This window comes from Natator depressus, chromosome 6, assembly GCF_965152275.1.
Source record: "Natator depressus isolate rNatDep1 chromosome 6, rNatDep2.hap1, whole genome shotgun sequence".
Taxonomy (NCBI): domain Eukaryota; kingdom Metazoa; phylum Chordata; order Testudines; family Cheloniidae; genus Natator; species Natator depressus.
Window position 1 is genome coordinate 107,723,932 of NC_134239.1, and position 18,724 is coordinate 107,742,655.

An 18,724-nucleotide genomic window follows, 5' to 3' on the forward strand; every position below is an offset into this window, starting at 1 on the left:
TTTAGTGCCATTAAGCGATGTTACCTTTTCATTCCATAGCTAGTGAACATAATACAAAATATAGGCCCTGATCCTACAAACATAGGCTTAATTTTATGCACTGGTATGATGGAGTTCAGTGGGCAATTCATGCAGGTAAAGGCACTCATAAGAGTAAAAGTTTTGAGGACCAGGGCCTTAGTTTTTAATTGGAGAAACATTAAAATAGACTACATTATAAATTAAAATGTTTTCATTATGTCCTTTATCCCTTTCACCCAGGGCCAGCCTAAAATGTACTGATTTCTGAACTGAAAGCAAGATTTGATCCTTTACTACCATCACTTCCTTGTTGTCAGTTTATTTTTCCCAACTACCTATGCAGCTTAGCAACCCACATATTCTCTGTGTTATTTCATCACCCAAAAGAATATTCTTATTTCAACTTAATAATTTACATTTTGGTTGGGTTTTGTATCAGAATACATCCAAAACAATTTGTACCACCCTCAGGTGCTCCAAAAGAGAGAATATGGTAGCTGACATAAAGCTTTCCAGGATGCATCTGATGTTTCTGACCGTGTAGAACTTAAAATGGAGACATCCTTTCAGAGTAGTGCTTGGTTAGGTAGCAACTTAGCAGCTAAATAATAGGGGTTTAGGTCTGGTAAGTTGGTGAAGTGACCACAGTAATCTCTCTCCCCCTTTAAATATAAAGTCTTAAGCGGCCATCTATTTTGCTAGTTACTAAAACTGATGATGGTTGAGTATTCTGTCTAACTAAAGAGAGCTGGATGCTGAGGTCACACTAAAGAGTGATGCAAAACCCTCCTGGTAGAGACATTCGGAGGAAGGAAGGTTGGAAGGGGAAATTAGCCCTCTGAGAATTCCCTCACAGAGGAAAAGGGGAAAAGATCTTTTTAGGATCTATGGTTTTTTTCATAAATGTAAGTAGGAGTGTCACATGTTGACAAGATAATGACTGAAACTGCCGAAATATTTAAGAAGTCTCAGTTTACTCATCACCTTTGGGTATATTAAAACTGGGTTAAAAGTACAGTATAGAGTAGTTGATACTGAATTAAAGACTGAATGGATATGAAGAGACATGGTCAGCTTATTAGTGCTCAAAATTTGACCTACTTTGAGAATTATGTGTAATATGGCTAGGAATGTCAAATGTTATACTTTCTTTTTAAATCTATCACTCCATTCTCTAAATTTAGGTAGTTTGGACTGATGTACAAAAATTGTAAGTCTGACCTCTCTGATATTCTGCTTCAGAAGTCTATGTATTGCATATACCTGAGCAGTGGATATTCCAACTGGCATCAGTGATGCTAGTATAGCACCTCTTGTAGACTGAAAAATAAGCAAAAAGGCAGTCATGTGAATCTCCATTGCAGTAGATACCCAGCAAAATAGTCTGACTGCTGCAGTACAGTTCTTAGTAACCTAAATCATTATCTGTTCTAGAAAGTAATTTGTTAAATAGGTATGTTAATGCTCTTAGAAATAAAAGTGCAATTAAACTTTCTGAGGTATAGTTTATCAAAATCAATTTGTAATAAAATACTCCTTTATATGTACTGCTATATAACTTACTCCCTTTTCTGTTAGTACTGTCAAAAGAACCAGCTCAGCTGAACGTGTATCCCCAGGAGGTCGAAGGGAAAGCTATGGAGATTCCAAAGGCAGCCGCAATCGCACTGGATCCACCAGCAGTTCTTCTAGTGGTAAAAAGAACAATGAGAAGTATGTGATATTTTTAATGTTTCCCTCTTTCCCACACTGACTGCCCTAATAATGAAGTTACTAATTTTAAATAAGCAACTATTGAAAGGTTGGATTTTCTAATGAGACAGCAATCAGACATGAGATGTCTCTTCTGTATTGAACAGAGGATAGTTTTAAAGTACTCCGTCATGTAAACACTTTTTCAAGTTGAGATTACACATTTTGTTTGCCTTATTGTATTCCAAGCTATGAGCAATGTGAAAATTTTGAGTTGCATACAGTAATGCCAAAAAAGCTTAGAGTTATTAATCCTTCTTTCCAGTATGTTGTTGGACTCCTTCATGTTACTTCTCTTGATTTTTTTCTTTGGAGAATGCAGTCATTTGTCTAGGGCATCATGTCCTCCCTCTGCTGATATGTTAGCATATTTTTAAAGTGACTGTTCATATTCATGGAGGCATTTGGTAATGTCTCCATAGTCAAGGTTGTGTTGAGATTTGCATGTAAAGCAGGACTACAATCTCTGTTTCATACTTTAAAATCTGATTTTAGTTTCCAGGTTTGGCACAAAACTCTTTATAGCACAATTGAAGTTTCTATATTTATTTTAGGGAAATATTTACTAATTTTTGCAGAGGAAGCATGGAAATGTTGTCCTATTTTCCTTATTTCTTTGATTCCTTCCAGATAGCTCATAAACTCTGTGCACACACATGGTAATAACCTCTTGGACATAGGCCATTTTTAAAATTAAACAAACAAAAATTTATTCTTCTTATTCAGTATTTACAGTTTTGAGCTACACAAAGTTTAGGTGACAGAATAGCTCAGGTCCTTCTGCTAGTTACATTTGCTGATAGTGCTCTGCAGGTATCCATGATGAAGCAGGTCTAGGTTGGGCTTTGGGAGAGAGAGTTGGGGCTTTAGGTAGTATGATGTGTAAGGGAAGCAGGCAGACTAAGTGAGGCTTTGCAGGAACACGAGGGGTTGAGTGGGGCTTTGGAGAACAGGTTTTCCAGGAGGCTGGATAGAGAGAAGAAGCTTATGTGCAGGTGCTTTACAGAGGGCTTGGGATGAAGGGAAGCCCAATGCCTTTACACCATGGCATAGAAACTCTTTCTTCTTCTGATGCTGCTGCCTTGGCTTTCCAATGCAGCATCCCTGGGGAAGACAAATTGCTGAGTTGTTTACACATCTAGGATGGTCTTGGGAGGGTAGTCTTCTGGCTAAGTCACTGGAATGGCAGTCAGGAGAGCTAGGTTCATTTCCTGCCTTTGTCTCAAGGTTTGTGTGTGGTTTTGGCCAAACCATGATCTCTCTGTGTCTCCATCCCCACCTGTAAAATGGGAGGATAATAATACTACTCTACCTCACAGGATGTTGTGATCATAAAAACATTAATGTTAATGAGGATCATACAACGACATAGTGCTGCTGTTCTTTATGAAGTTCTTTCCAACCACGACCAGTTGACTGGTTTGGGACCATTCCAGGCTTTCCCCAGATCCGTCCTTAGTGCCTAGATTAGATAATTAGTTAAAGGTTTTAGCGTAGATTGGATAGTTTTTAATCATTAATTGTTAAGGATAACATTTATAGTTAGTTTTAGTCAAGTTTTCTTTGGCTCTGGGATGGCGTCTCCAAAGATCAAGAAACCTGGCTTCAAGAAATCTGTTTCCTGCCCTCAGTACCTCCAACATCTACACATACACTGGATGTCTTGTGTGCCTAGGGGAGGTTCATTCTCTGTTTGATTGCTCTAGTGGTTCTACATTTACTCAGGGCTCTAGAAAGGGACTGCAGGTGATACTGCTCCAGGAGGCATTGGCAGCACAGCTCACCAGATCCAAACATTCACAAAGATCTGAAAGATTCCATAGACGGGCATCAGCCCCTAATACACTGAGAGCAAAGAAACCTAATGCTATACAAAAATTGTCTACATCACCGCTAAGTATTAAGAGATCTGCAGCTCCAAGAAAGAATTCAAAATCTAAAAGCAGAGTCCTCGTCAATGTCATTGTCTTTGTCCAAAGCCAGTCTATGAGAGAGAGAGTTTCTGGATCCCTCTGATCTGATTACACCTAAGGAACTGGAGATCAGAAAAGACTCTGTGACAAGACTTGCTGTTTTGAACTAGAGTAAATGGTGGATTCTCTGTAACTTGAAGTCTTTAAATCAAGATTTCAGCCCTTCAGTAACTCAGCCAGAGGTTATGGGCCTATTACAGGAGTACCTGGATGAGGTTCTGTGGCCTGCGATGTGTAGGAGGTCAGACTAGATGATCAGGATGATCCCTTCTGCAGGGCCGTCCCTAGGGGAGTGCAGGGCCCAGGACAAATCAACCTCCCTGCTAGTCTCCTCACCGACTGCCCGGCGTGCCCACCCAGCCGCCGCTCGTCTCCTCACCCCCTGCCCTGCCTACCCGCCCGCCTGCTGCTCTCCTCCTCACTCTGTCCTCCTGCTTGCCTGACACTCGCCTCCTTACCTGCCTTCCCACCAGTCGCCTCCCTGCTAGTCTCCTCGCTGTCTGTCCGGCGTGCCCTCCCGCCTGTCTGCCCGACTGCCGCTCTCCTCCTCGCCATCCGCGCACCCGCCTGCTGCTCGCCTCCTCACCTGCCTGCCGGCCACTCGCCTCCCCGCTAATCTCCTCATCGTCCATCCGGCACACCCCCCGCCTCTCTGTCTGGCAGCCACTCACCTCCTCACCCCTGCCCGCCTGCCTCCTCACCCCCCACCATGCCTGCCCATCCGCCGCTCTCCTCCTCACCACGTGCCTGCCTGACACTCGCCTCCTCATCTGCCTGTCCACCACTCGCCTCCCTGCTAGTTTCCTTGCTGTCTGTCCAGCGTGCTCCCCCGCCTGTCTGCCCAACTGCCACTCTCCTCCTCGCCATTCGCCTGCCCGCCTACCGCTCACTGCTCACCCGCCTGCCCTCTGCTTGCCTCCCTGCTAGGATCCTCGCCGTCCATCCGGCACACACACCCCCATCCGCCCGACCGCTGCTCTTCTCACCGCCCACCCGCTTGTCTCCTCAGCCCCCTCCCACCTGCCTGCCTGTCGCTTGCTTCCCCGTTCACCTCCTCACCCCGCCCGCCCGCCTCACCTCCCTGACCGCCTCCTCACCTGAATATCAGGACATATGGTGTCCGATAGTACATCGGTCGGGACACGGGACAAAGGGCTAAATATTGGGACAGCCCCGATTTTATCGAAGCGTGGGGGCCCCCGAAGCGTGGGGCCCAGGGTGGTCGCCCCAAGTCACCCCCTGCCCAAAGGATGGCTCTGCCTTTCTGACCTTAAGATCTATGAGTCTATGAAACACTGAGAGAGGGGTATTAGTTCCATAAATTCTTTATTCATCAGCACCTTTCCTTAGAGACGTCTGTGTTCTCTTGTCTTTCGGGGTCATCTGTATGAAACATACCACAGTAATCTTTAATTTAAAAGGGTTATTAAATATAGAGAAAATGGAATTAAAACAAAAGAAAACATTTGCATCACATATCTAGATTTACACTTCTCAGAAGTGACACTAGACTAGGTGTTCTCAGCTTAGTTACAGAAGGGACGGGGGGAGAAGAAAACAAAATAGCTTACATCTCTTAAAAGCAATCCCCTCTCTCTGACCACTTCGGTCCCTTTGTCATCATTGCACTTAGTGTCTAGATAGCAACTCCTTTCTTGTCCCCCTCAGACATGCTTATTAAATCCCTTCCTGAATTTTTCCCAAATAGTTTGCTGAACACACCTGAATTTTTCCCAAATAGTTTGCTGAACACACACACACACACACACACACACACACACACACACACACACACACACACACACACACACACACGTTTGTCAACAGCTTTAATCTCCACCTTCCAGGAGATGTCCACAGAAGAAGAGGAAACACTTAACAATGATTGGTAGTTGCCTTTCAAAGGCTTACCGACCTAGTTCAGATACCACCTTTCACAGATGACTTTGGCTGGTTGTACCCTCTTATGGACAGGGTACATAAATACTTAAATACTCCCCCAATTATGTTTTTTCTGTTGTCAATGAACTGTGAATTATGGACAGAGGCCCAAGCCCTCTGTCACACTGATATACAAAGGGCCGGCTCCAGGCACCAGCGTTCCAAGCAGGTGCTTGGAGCGGCAGTCAGAAAGGGGCGGCAGTGTTCCCACAGCGCCGGCAGTTTGGCAGCAGCTTCTCCCTTTTGCCATCCTGGGCGGCAGTTCGGCAGCAGCTTCTCTCTTCTGCTGACCGTGGCGGCAATTCAGTGGGAGTTTCTCTCTTCTGCCGTCTGTGGTGGCAATTCGGCAGCGACAGTTTTTTTCACTGCTTGGGGTGGCAAAAACGGTAGAGCCGGCCCTGGATATACAGATACTCTTTAAAAAATATAACATCTTTCTTTTTTGGTGTAGTTGTACACTGTTTTTTGGACTGACAAGCATAGGTGGCCGATGGACAAAATAATGATGGGATACTGTAGGTGCCAGAGATTCTTAATGTCCACCGTGGTTGGACTAGATTTTCAAAGGAAAAAAACTTGACATCTAGTGGGAGAGAGGCTGGGATCCAGGGATGTGAAAATGGTTGTATGAGAAATGTGAAAAAAGTTTTGGCATCTGTGAGCAGGGTACCACAAGGAAAATATTATTTTTACCATGTCCTTATGTTGTATGTGGTTTTTAATTAATTGAGTTTATAAAATTATATGAACTATTACTATGGCATATGAAAAGTGTTGTGTGCATGGCAAACTTTAAAAGAAAACTCCTTGATTATTTTCACAGCAAACCCAAGGAACCAATGTTCAGTGCAGGTAGGTTCTGTTTTATTTTTTTCCATTTCTAAAGAGATAACTTGCATGCTGATGCATTTTTTATTGTACAGTGATTTATCAGGGAAATCGGCGTTCGGATTCAGAGCCTTTCACTGACGGGCCACTGGTAGCCTACTTCCTAGTGGCCAATGGGTCTGCATTGTGACTGGAATCCTTTTTGGCAAGAAGGCCAAGAACAAAAAGCTATGAAAGTAGAAACTACCTTCTTACCAAATAGAGATATTCCTGTTCAAAACAGGATTAAGGTTTTTGTGGGTCGAAGTATATTTGAAGCTCAGACTATGGCTCTCTGCACTATACAATATTTTAAGTGTGATTCTACTCATAAAAATGAGCAAATGCAATTAAGAGAGTTCATATTTATGTCTCAGTTCTTTCCTGAGCAAAATTGCCAAGTTACAAATAAAAATACTGTTTTTCTAACTGAAGCTCTGGAAGCTCATCCTTTGACTTGAAAGTCAGTGTTCTTTTCTTTCCTGCTCATGCATCATCACCATCAACAAGATTCTGCAGGCTACATTCTAAATTTAAATAAGGACAGAGTTTATTTTCCTCTGCCATTAAAACTTTATGAACAATCCTGTTGATGGCATGTGACACAAAATAGAGTACAGCTTGCTTCCCTGTTGGCTCTGCAGAGCCAAGCAAAAGTAAAAAGTAGTAAAAACTTACTTTGTCATTGGAGTAAGTAAATGTGATGGAATGCACACTGAAAACAAATCTGCTGGTTCAGCACGTTGTGTTTTTATAGTTACCTTTCAGACTATAATCATAATTTAAGTTAAAGATGGAGGATTTCTATTTCTTGGGCTGATAATCAAGACCCCCCCAGCAAAGCACATGGTAACTTCCAACTTATATGTATGTATATATATATCTTCTTAGTATATGTTCCATTCTATGCATCCGATGAAGTGGGCCATAGCCCATGAAAGCTTATGCTCTAATAAATTTGTTAGTCTATAAGGTGCCACAAGTACTCCTGTGTTCTTTTAAGTAGTCCTGTTGACTTCATTGGGAATACTCATGTACTTATTGCTTCTCTGGATCACAGCCCATGTCCCTCTCATGGATACAAGTTCAAGAACAAGAAAATAGCTTCTGATATCCTACATTTATAATTTTGTCTCATAGTAACTTTTTTTCTTTTTCACTTCCCTGGAAAAGGGCACATTTGGCTTTAATAGTTTTTGTTTCAAAATTTTCTATTGAGATTCATAGGTTAAATTATTCATTTAAGTTATGTGAGTTTGATCTTACTCTTCTGATTCAGGCAAAATTGCCACTGAAATCAGTTAGAGGTTTTTTTTCTAGGCAAAGTCCCAAATTCCTAAATATTTAATTATTTTTAGCATAAAGTTACATAATGGAGCTTAAACCAATCTTTTAATGATAAAATAGCTCTAAATGTATTACTCTTGGCTAGAAAAACAGAGTTTTGAATGCAGTAACACACAATCCATTGAATGGACCATGGGTCAAGGTTTTGTCAAGCAGCAGGTTAGCCTCTAAGAGGATACAGCTGGACAACCAATAGAGCAGGGGTGTAGGTGAGCCTGACTGTACTCAAACCCATCTTTATCTAGCACTTCTGTCTCTGTCTCTGTAATCACAAGGGAAGCGCCGTGTGACACACTGCAAAGGTAGGCATCACTTCCAAAACCTCATAGCTCTCTATGCAAAACTGTTACCAGGGTGACAGAAGCTGTATTTTTATACAGCCAATATGCATTTTTATTGGAAAGTTAAAACTCTTCAATTTATTTGAGTAAGGTTAAAAATATTCATGTAAAAGTGTCTGAATTATAACCCTTGATGCACTATAATGATAACAATGGGTTATAATTTAGATTTTGGTTGACTTTGGTAAATGACTTTTTTAAAAATTCAGTGTTGAGAGAGCTATATGGCAGCACCTGGATGTCTCACTGTGTTTGAAATGCTGTTTTGCACTTCTGCTAACATGCCCTGTGATATAGAACCTGCCCTGTTTTTGCTGTTTTGCTGCAAATCTAATGTATGCTTATAGAAACATTGTTTTTTTCCCCTGCTTATATCTGCCTTGGTAGATTGTAGATTTGTCTGAATTATCAGTAAGCAGAAGTAGATGTATAATTAATTTTAAATGTTTTTTGCACAGTGTAGTAATACAGAATTATGTTTATTAAATGTATAGTATTGATTTCTGAAACATAATTTAATTGGACATTAAATATGCACATATGATACATGTCTGTAACTTGTCTCTCTGATATAACCAGAGATCTTGTCTTGGATTTTAGAAATTGCTTATTCTTAACCAATTTTTCACTAACCTGCATCGTTTAGCTTTCCATCAATTAAGTTTAAGCCTTTATAAAGGAATGACTGTTTTACTCTCAAGACTAAATTTTGGAAGGGGCTTCAACCCCACCACTGTGTATTCATCATGCAGTTTTATGTCTGTAACCAATAGTGGGTTCAATTGCAGATCTAATTAGCATTAAGACATCTTACTACTAAGGCTGTCGATTAATCACAGTTAACTCATGCGATTAATTCAAAAAAATTAATCACGATTAAAAAAGTTAATCGCGATTAATCACAGTTTTAATCACACTGTTAAACAATAGAATACCAACTGAAATTTATTAAATATTTTGGATGTTTTTCTATATTTTTAAATATATTGATTTCAGTTACAACACAGAATACCAAGTGTGCAGTGCTCACTTTATATTATTATTTTTTATTACAAATATTTGCACGGTAAAAATGATAAACAAAAGAAATACTATTTTTCAATTCACTTCATGCAAGTATTGTAGTGCAATCTCTTTATCGTGAAAGTGCAACTTACAGATGTAGATTTTTTTTGTTACATAACTGAACTCAAAACCAAAACAATGTAAAACTTTAGAACCTACAAGTCCACTCAGTCCTACTTGTTCAGCGAATTGCTAAGAGAAACAAGTTTGTTTACATTTACAGGAGATAATGCTGCCTGCTTCTTATTTACAATGTCACCTGAAAGTGAGAACAGGCGTTCACCTGGCACTTTTGTAGCCAGCATTGCAAGGTATTTAAGTGTCTGATATGTTAAACATTCGTATGCCCCTTCATGCTTTGGCCACCATTCCAGAGGACATGCTTCCATGCTGATGATGCTTGTTAAAAAAATAATGCATTAATTACTTAGTGACTGAACTCCTTGGGGGAGAATGGTATGTCTCCTGCTCTGTTTTACTTGCATTCTGCCATATATTTCACGTTTTAGCTGTCTCGGATGATAACCCAGCACATGTTGTTCGTTTTAAGAACACTTTCACTGCAGATTTGACAAAACACAAAGAAGGTACCAATGTGAGATTTCTCAAGATAGCTACAGCACTCGACCCAAGGTTTAAGAATCTGAAATCCCTTCCAAAATCTGAGAGGGACAAGGTGTGGAGCATGCTTTCAAAAGTCTTAAAAGAGCAACACTCTGATGCAGAAACTACAGAACCCAAACCAGCAAAAAAGAAAATCAGCCTTTTATAGGTGGCATCCGACTCAGCTGATGAAAATGAACATGCATCAGTCTGCACTGCTTTGGATCGTTATCAAGCAGAACCCATCATCAGCATGGACACATGTCCTCTGTTGAACCTTGAAGGGACATGTGAATCTTTAGTGCATCTGACACGTAAATATCTTGCGATGCCGGCTACAACAGTGCCATGCGAACGCCTGTTCTCATTTTCAGTGACGTAAACAAGAAGCGGGCATCATTATCTCCTGCAAATGTAACCAAACTTGTTTGTCTAAGCGATTGGCTGAGGTAGGACTGAGTGGACTTGTAAGCTCTTCAGTTTTCATTGTTTTGTTTTTGAATGCAGTTTTTATGTACATAATTCTACATTTGTAAGTTCAACTTTCATGATAAAGAGATTGCACTACAGTACTTGTATTAGGTGAATTGAAAAATACTATTTCTTTTGCTTTTTACAATACAAATATTTGTAATACAAATAAATATAAAGTGAGCACTGTATACTTTGTATTCTGTGTTGTAATTGAAATCAATATATTTGAAAATGTATAAAAGATCCAAAAAATTTTAAACAAATGGTATTCTATTATTGTTTAACAGTGCGACTAATTGCGATTAATTTTTTTGATAGTTTGTCAGCCCTGTTGACCACCTAAAAGGAGAAAATGGACCTGCATTTGCTTCAGCTCATAAAATTTGTGGGTGCAGAAATACAGGCTATGTAAAATTTTTTCCTTGGGTTCTTGTTTCTAGTCCTCTGATCCCTCTCTCTCTTTACATTTATAGTTATATAGTGATCTGATATTTAATGACCTTTGGTAAGGAAAGTAGGGGGTAAGGAGTGTGCAGTATTGTATGTGTATTTTTCATGCTTCAGTAGTCAAAATTGCAAAAGTCACTATGGTTCAAGTGACCAAATAATGAGAGACCTAATAATCTCCTCCCTTACCTGCCTTTTAATAATCATGATTAGAGTTGACATCACTAAAATCTGTTAACTTTCCAAATGTACAGTCTCATAATGCCTCAATAACTTTAGTGCTGGTAATATATTCTCAGCCTAATCACAGGGGTATCACATGCAAATATGAACAGTGATGTAGTTACCTATCTTGTGCAGTGCAAGAGCATATTTTGTTTCTTGGTAGAGAACTACAAATGTAATTATTTATAAATATCCAAACATGTCTTCAGTGTTATCAGTCATCTTGAACTCCACACATCTGTTAACATTTTAGTTGTGTCCACTTTTAATATTGTTTTCCATTCTTTCACTAGAAATCTCAATTAAAAGACTATTAGTTTTTTTACTGTAGTGCCATAATTATACAGGACACCGTGCAAAAGCAGTGCTGTGACAGAACAACTAGGTTTCCTGAGCACATACATTTCTGCTGTACAATAGCAAAATATAGTTTAAACATATGACATTTCTTTACTGAATGAATTCTCTTTATAGATGAGACAATAATGAATGCATGTACTCCCATTAAAACACAGCTTTTAGTTTTTAAAATTAAAATAATACTGGCATGTGTGTTAATGATGATTGAAAATCCTTAGCATAACTTTAACAGACCTAAATTGTATACGTTTTATTTACATAATTTTTTACTTCTGCCCTTCCATTTCCTCTGTGCACATGATTATTCTGTCTAGTAACTCTACAGATGTCACTGACTCCAAAAGTTCTTGATTCACATGAGAGCAAGGCTGAATCCTTTGATCTGCTGATGGAGCAGCAGAAGTCAGCACGTTTTGAATCTGGACAAACTTCACCAGAAGTTCACAAGACACCCTGTTTGACCCTGCCAATTTCTAAAAGTCCTAGTCAGACCTTCATGCCATTTCCTAGATCTCCTAGTTTTATAAGCCCCATGAAATCCCCAAGTCAGTACTTTCAGATATGTTATTAATTCATGCTTCTGTTCTCAGACATATTTCTTATAAGACCCCCAACTACAGTATTTCTAGTGATTTCTCCTATAAATGTTTACTTTCTATCAGCAAAGTTCAGTTTTGTAGCTTCTTTCCTGTACATCATTTTTCTTTCTATAATGTGTTGTCAGTTTGTCATTTCTGTTTCAATGTTTAGTTATGCTTTAAACACTTAACTGTTTTTGCATGTACGTCAGCATGATTCTTTTTACTATTTGTTTGTGTTTATACGTGATGTACCTTTCACATTATGTATCAAGTGCAAAGTACATTTTTATACTGAGATGCAAAGAATGCAACTAAGTGTTTAAGTATTTTTAGATGCTGATGCTCAGAACTGTAAATATCCATCAAAAACTAAATAAAAGAATTTTAAGTGGCATTCCTGCGTTAATCGTAATTTTTACTTTGTTGTTTTTCCTCAGTTTTGGTATAAAAAGGAAATATGTACATATGGTATTGATTTTCCCTGAAAGTAATGGTTTTGGTCTTAATCTTTTCATTTCCATAGTTCTTTGTTGCGTAGTCTGGTTGAAGAGTTTGCTGCTAGTCTCAAAATATTTAGACCAAAAGGGGACTTTATACCCTTAGTTTGATAACCCCTATCTAGTGTTAGTTTGTGACTAAAACAAAAACAAAAGCTACATGTCCTATAAGTTTGAAACGCCATGTTATGCAAAAATATTATTCACTGAAATGATAGGTGGGAGCAGTTGGAGGAGAAATCTTTGCTGATGTGTTTATGTGTAACTCTCTGAACATTTCTGACCCTTTTTGTAGAAGAAGGATATGTAAAAATGTTTCTGCGTGGACGTCCTGTTACCATGTACATGCCCAAAGATCAAGTGGAATCTTACAATTTGGAAGCAAAAGTAGAACTACCAGCCAAGAGGCTTAAACTGGAATGGGTGTATCCTTTTTATGCTAGAGCATTACTGGTAACTACTAATTTCTTAGCAATTGTCTTAAAATTTTGTTATAAAAATTATTTAGCAAAACTGAGGTCTTTATGTTGAATTATTTTCTTTAATGAACTATTAGGCCACAATCACTTTTCAATAGATAATTTCTTGAGGCTGCTGCTCCAGATTTTATGCAAAATAGTCAAGCAGCTCGAGGATGGTTTCGCTTAAATGTTGCCTGAAGGTTATGTTTAAAACATGTTAACTATCACAAATTAAAATTAGGCATATTGCAAGAATTTAGTGAACTGTAATTACTAATTATAGAGTACATAAAACAAGTTTGCTTCTTTTCCGATACACATCAGTACTTTATTACGCTATATATATATTTTTAAATTGCACCCTTGTCTTTTTTAAGAGGTGCTATAATTGCAGTACATGGATAACAAAAGGGGTCTTATAGAACATTCTTGTACGTGACAAATTCTCTTCACTGTAGTTAGAAATAAAGATAATTTTTTTTAAATGGAGCCTAAAGTTAGACTCAGAACTCCACATTTAGAAGCTAGTCACCTATTATTAAGTTTTGTTGTAAGTGTCATGATAGAAGTGAGACTTGAGCTGGGATTTGATGTAGGATAATGTGATCACTTTACACATTTTTATTGGGTGCTCCTTCTTAGCATAAGGGCAAGCATTGGAGAATGCATGAAGATACTTGCTAGAAAATTTGACAGATGGGCAATGAAGGCTGCATTGGCATAGACCCCAGCCTCTACTCCCTCTACTCCGCCAACAATGTTTCAGTATCGTATACAAAATGATAGTTGTGATGGGGATAGGCCATGACTTCAGTGTGAGTATTCCCATGCTTTGTTTTTTAAAGTGTGATATCTATAGTATAACCTATTAGAAAGCTAAAGTTTTCAATCCATGGAAATATCTCAAAGGTTAACAGCCTCAAGCCAGTGCTGGGTAGTTAGAAGGTTAGAAGGTAGAGGAGGAAACATATTTCCAGAGAATACCATGCTGAATTTTCCTTTCAGACTTTTTTCCTTTGGATGTAGTCACTGGGACTGTTTGCAGGCTTAGAAGTTAAACTCATGTCTAAGTCTTTGCAGAATATGGGCACAAAGATGTTACTATTTTTTATTGCTATTTGTATTACCATAACACTTAGGAGCCCTAGGTATGGACCAGGACACCATTGTGCTAGATGTTGTACAAACACAGAAACAAGACAATGGTCCATGCCCCAAAGAGATTACAACCTAAGTATGATGATGATGGAGTCTCACGTCAGTGTCAATATGCAAGGATTCAGCAAACATTATAGGTGAACATGTATATGTGAGGTCAGACCAATGACAGAAATGCAAAAATGGTTACATGTGGGACAGGCAAGGTTGCAGGCTGTTGTATCCTTGCTTTGTGTTATTCACGTTTTTCACACAAGGTGTTAATACGCCTTGCTTCAAAGCAGTTAATGGCAACATGACTAATATTCAGCCATCTTGCTAAGTTATGGGATCAACATGAGATGTTTTCAAGTTTGACTTCAGTGTGTCTGTATATTGTTTATAGTGGCCTCCAGGAAAAGAAGTGTATTGCTTTAGATGACCATAAAGTATGGCCTTTGGTAGTTTCAATTTGGCCATACAAATGAGATGCTCCGACCAATGCAGCTGAGCTTTTATGAACATGCTTTGAATGCCAGACATCCAACAACAATTAAGGATATCAGTGTTGGGAATCTTGTCCTACCATTTGATTCTGCAAACAGACTGAAGACAGCACATATGGAACTGATCAAATTTCCTAATGTGGCAGTGATATGTTGTCCAAGTCTCAAAACCATATAGAAGCATTGTAAGCATGACTCTCCAATAGACATTTAGCTTAGTGCTTATTTTGATGTCCCTATTGTTTCATAGGTGATGTGTGAGCATTCCACATGCAGAACTGGCCTTGGCTATGTGATGGGTAATCTTGCATCAGTTATGGCATTCTGTGACAGCATACTCTCTATATAGCAAAACTTCTCTATTGTATCAAGAGGAGTGTTGTTGATCTTAATAAGTGATAGACAGATGTATCACTGGACACAGGTTGGGTACATTACTTCAGTTTTCTTTCAGCTGATTTTGAAACCAAAGTGATTGACTGCCCTAGCAAAGTGATCTTGTATAAATTGAATGTCATCAACAGAGTCAGCAACCAGTATAGTCATCAGCAAATGAAATCTTAATGAGTAAACCCGCCACTTTTGTGTGAACACAGAAGCATTGCAGATTGCACAACTTCCCATCAGTACAGAACTGGATAAATACTCTTCTGTCAATGTCATGAAATGCATCCATAAGCATAGCCAAAAAACGATGGAAAAGGGTTAGAGAGCCAGCAGGCAACATTGTTTAGTGCCATTGATGACTGGAAAGAGGTCCAATATCTCACCATTTTCCACCACTCTGGCCATCATCCCATCATGGAAGGACCGAATGACAAATAAATTTTGCAGGGCATCCAGATATAAACAAAAATTTCCAGAGTCCCTCATGATTTAGAGTCCAGAGTTTTAACTAATTTGGTAAACACTGTATAAAGACCACAGTTTTTCTCCCAGCACTCTTCCTGAAGCTGACGGGCTGTGAAGATCATGTCTGTAGTAGCCCATCCAGACCAGAATCCACATTGGGACTCGGAAAAGTTGATTTCCACAAGATAGGCGGTAAGTCTTCAGTATGACCCAGGCAAGAATTTTCCCAGCAACAGAGTAGGGAAATATCATAATGATTATCAGTTTGCCATATCACCCTAATGTTTATAGAGGTGGACAATGCTGGCATCCTTAAAATCCTGTGGCACCTACTCCTGCTTCCAAATAATGTGGAAGAGCCATGTGAGGTGCCTTCCAGTGTGGTAGCCACCCTGCTTATAGATATCTGCTAGCATGCCATCCAGTCTGAGTGCTTTGCTTTGTGACATCTGCTTGATTGCTGTTGTGTTCTCAGAAGGTGGAAGCTTGTATGAGTTCTCCTTTTAATGGATGTTGTGGAAGAGCATTAGTTGCGTCCTTGGAAATTTTGAAAGGATGATTAAGAAGTGAGCTGAAATGTTCTCTCCGTTGAGCATGTATTTCTTTTTTCTCAGTTGAGTCAATTGCTGTCCAGTGTGCATACGGGTTATCTTGTTGCACCAGGGGCTACCACACCGCATGCAGGGTCAGATAAGTATAAAACAAAAAATAACAGATGGATACAGACAGGGAGAGCAAGGAAACAGTATGAGAGTATTGGTCATCATGATAGACAGTGGTCTCAGCACATCAGAGGCCTAACCAGTCTCAAGACTTTTGTTTGCCTCTTGGCAAAGGAAAGTTTTAAGGAGGACAGTGAGGTAGCTTTGCAGATGTTTATGGGGTGCTCTTTCCAATCAGGAGGAGCAGCACAGGAGAAAGCACAAAGGTGCTTGTTTAAAATTTACCAAGTGGACAATGGAAGCTGGCATTGTAAGAACCTGCAGGGTTGGGATTCTGGGGGTTGTGGTCTGCTGACACCCCCACATCACCACAGGAGGCTTAGACTGGGCTCCCCTGGGAGGACCCTGTGAGGCTAAGCTCAACAGCAAGTATTGTCCAGCAGGACCTGAGTCACAGCTCCTCACAGCCTGCTGACTGGCTGGCACCAGTACAAAAGCCAGGAAGCTATGACAGGGAGTTGTCTGAGCAACAGCACAGTCTCCCTGCCTGTCTCTGCTTCAGACCCCGCATGTAAGAGCCCAGATTCTGACTCTGCCTGTCTCCTTACGCCTGACTCTTGGTTTGTTCTCTGGCCTTCTGGTACCTGACCCAGCCTGACTCCTGCTCTGACCACTAGGTCTGACCACCCATGTCCCTGTCATGACAGGCATTCTCTGATTGGAGGTGGGAATCAACATCTCAATAGGTAGGGTGGGGAATAGGCCTTCAAGGTAAAATGAAGACAACTAGCATATGTTTAATGCTTCTGCCATGTGGTGTAGGCAGCAACAAGGGCTGGGATCAATACCTCAGGGCTCCTCTTAACAATACAAAACAGAAACAGCTTGAGCCACCACCCAGTAATCTTGAAAAATTAAATACCACTTCTGGGTGTCTTCAGAGACCGCATTTCTCCTCTCACAGGCACTGAATCTATGTATAACAAAATAAAACTTATTAAAAGAAGAAAACCCAGCATTAATTTGGGAAAACACTGCAACAATGACTTGAATGTACACAACCAATGAGTAAAACACCTGCCCCACAGTATCTTGGGCAGTGTCCTTTTTCTCGGTTTCCCACCTTGCAGCATGGAAGTCCAAGGGAGGAATGTCTTTTTAACATGCCATTCCCCTTTTTCCTCTGCTGCGCTCCACTCAGTTGGTTGTCCAAGGTCAGCAACATCCCCAGAGTCCGGGGATGTGTTTGGGTGAGTCACCTCCCACCTCTGAGGGGAGAGGATGGTTGAGTGATGCCTCTGCATCTGCCCATCTGTGTCTCTGCAGTCTCTGCCGCTGTTTATCTCTGTCAATGTCTCTGCATGTCACTGCTGCTGGTGACAGCTGCCATCATCACTGCTGCCTGTACCTGCAATGCTGTGTTCTGAGGTTCCACCACTTAGTCCTTTTCTCAGTGATTTCAGCTTTGTAGTGATTTCACTGGATAGTGAGGAACCTCTCTGCTGCTGCCCCTTCTGCATTGTCTTTTCACCTCAACACTGTCTCTGTACCAGGTCTAAGGTTCCGCTCCCTTAGATCAGCTTATCAGTGAGCTCAGTTCCAGTAATCACTGAGAAAGAACCAGGACCTTCAAATCAGTCTAGTCAGCTCTGTCTTTTCAAACACTTGCGGGAGGAGGGTCAAATGGTTTCGGGGACACTTTAAACAGGGTCCACACCACCAGGTAGGAACATCTGTCCCTATCCCCTCTGACTCTTACTTGGATATGGCATCACAACCGTACACTTAGTGAGAGAGGTTAACATTAGGGTGACCCCCTTAATTAGGGCAGGTTAATTACAGCCCTTCTGCCCTTTACTCATACAATGAGGAGAACATTTCATTTCCCCTGCATTCAATAATAAAGTGAATTTTAACCCCAAATAGGCAAAACTGATCACTTTGTCAATGTAGGTCTGACTGCTGATACCCTCGGTAGAAAAAGTGTGTCTATGCAAACAGTCTTCTCCTGAGCTCTTTCCCCCCCAGTTTATCACTAGATGTCAGGGGAGAGCTCATTCTGACCCTGCTTACATATGTTCGATGCAATAAAGAAGCAGGAGCCAGTGGAGAGATGTGAAGAGAGGGGTGATATGGTCAAGTAATAGGCTAGGAGATCCTTGCATCAGCATCGTGACTGGATACGATCAGGGCAAGATTGCATTTGTCGAGGCCAGAGAGAAGGATGTTGCAGTGATCTAGATACAAGATGATGAGAACCTGGACGAGAACGATTGCCTTGTCGGTAGTTAGGAAAGGCTGTATCTTAGAGATATTATGCAGAAAGAATTGGCAAGCTTTAGCCATAGCCTGGATGCAAGGACCTAGAGAAAGATCTGAGTCAAAGATGACACCCAGATTATGGGCCTGAATGACAGGGAGAATGGTGATGGAGGTAGGGTTTGTGGGAGACTAAGAGCACTGTTTTAGCCAGGTTGAACTTGATCTGACAACTAGACATCCATGAGGAGATATCAGAGAGACAGGCCAAGATTTTGGTTTGGACAGAAGGAAACAGGTCTGGAGTAAAGAGGTAGATCTGTGAGCTGTCATCATAGAGATGGGAGTTGAAT

The 18,724-nt window shown here is 40.4% G+C and overlaps 1 protein-coding gene across 5 annotated transcripts in view; it reads left to right on the top strand.

Annotated features, from left to right (window-relative positions):
- The window catches only part of EML1 (EMAP like 1), a 192,944-nt gene that overhangs the window by 130,778 nt on the left and 43,442 nt on the right, over positions 1–18,724 (top strand). For all 5 annotated transcript variants that reach the window (XM_074956224.1, XM_074956222.1, XM_074956226.1 and 2 more), the window contains 3 exons: positions 1,600–1,734; positions 6,511–6,539; positions 12,790–12,919. In XM_074956224.1, coding sequence (XP_074812325.1) covers positions 1,600–1,734; positions 6,511–6,539; positions 12,790–12,919 — 294 coding nt within the window. The remainder of the gene's footprint in view (positions 1–1,599; positions 1,735–6,510; positions 6,540–12,789; positions 12,920–18,724) is intronic.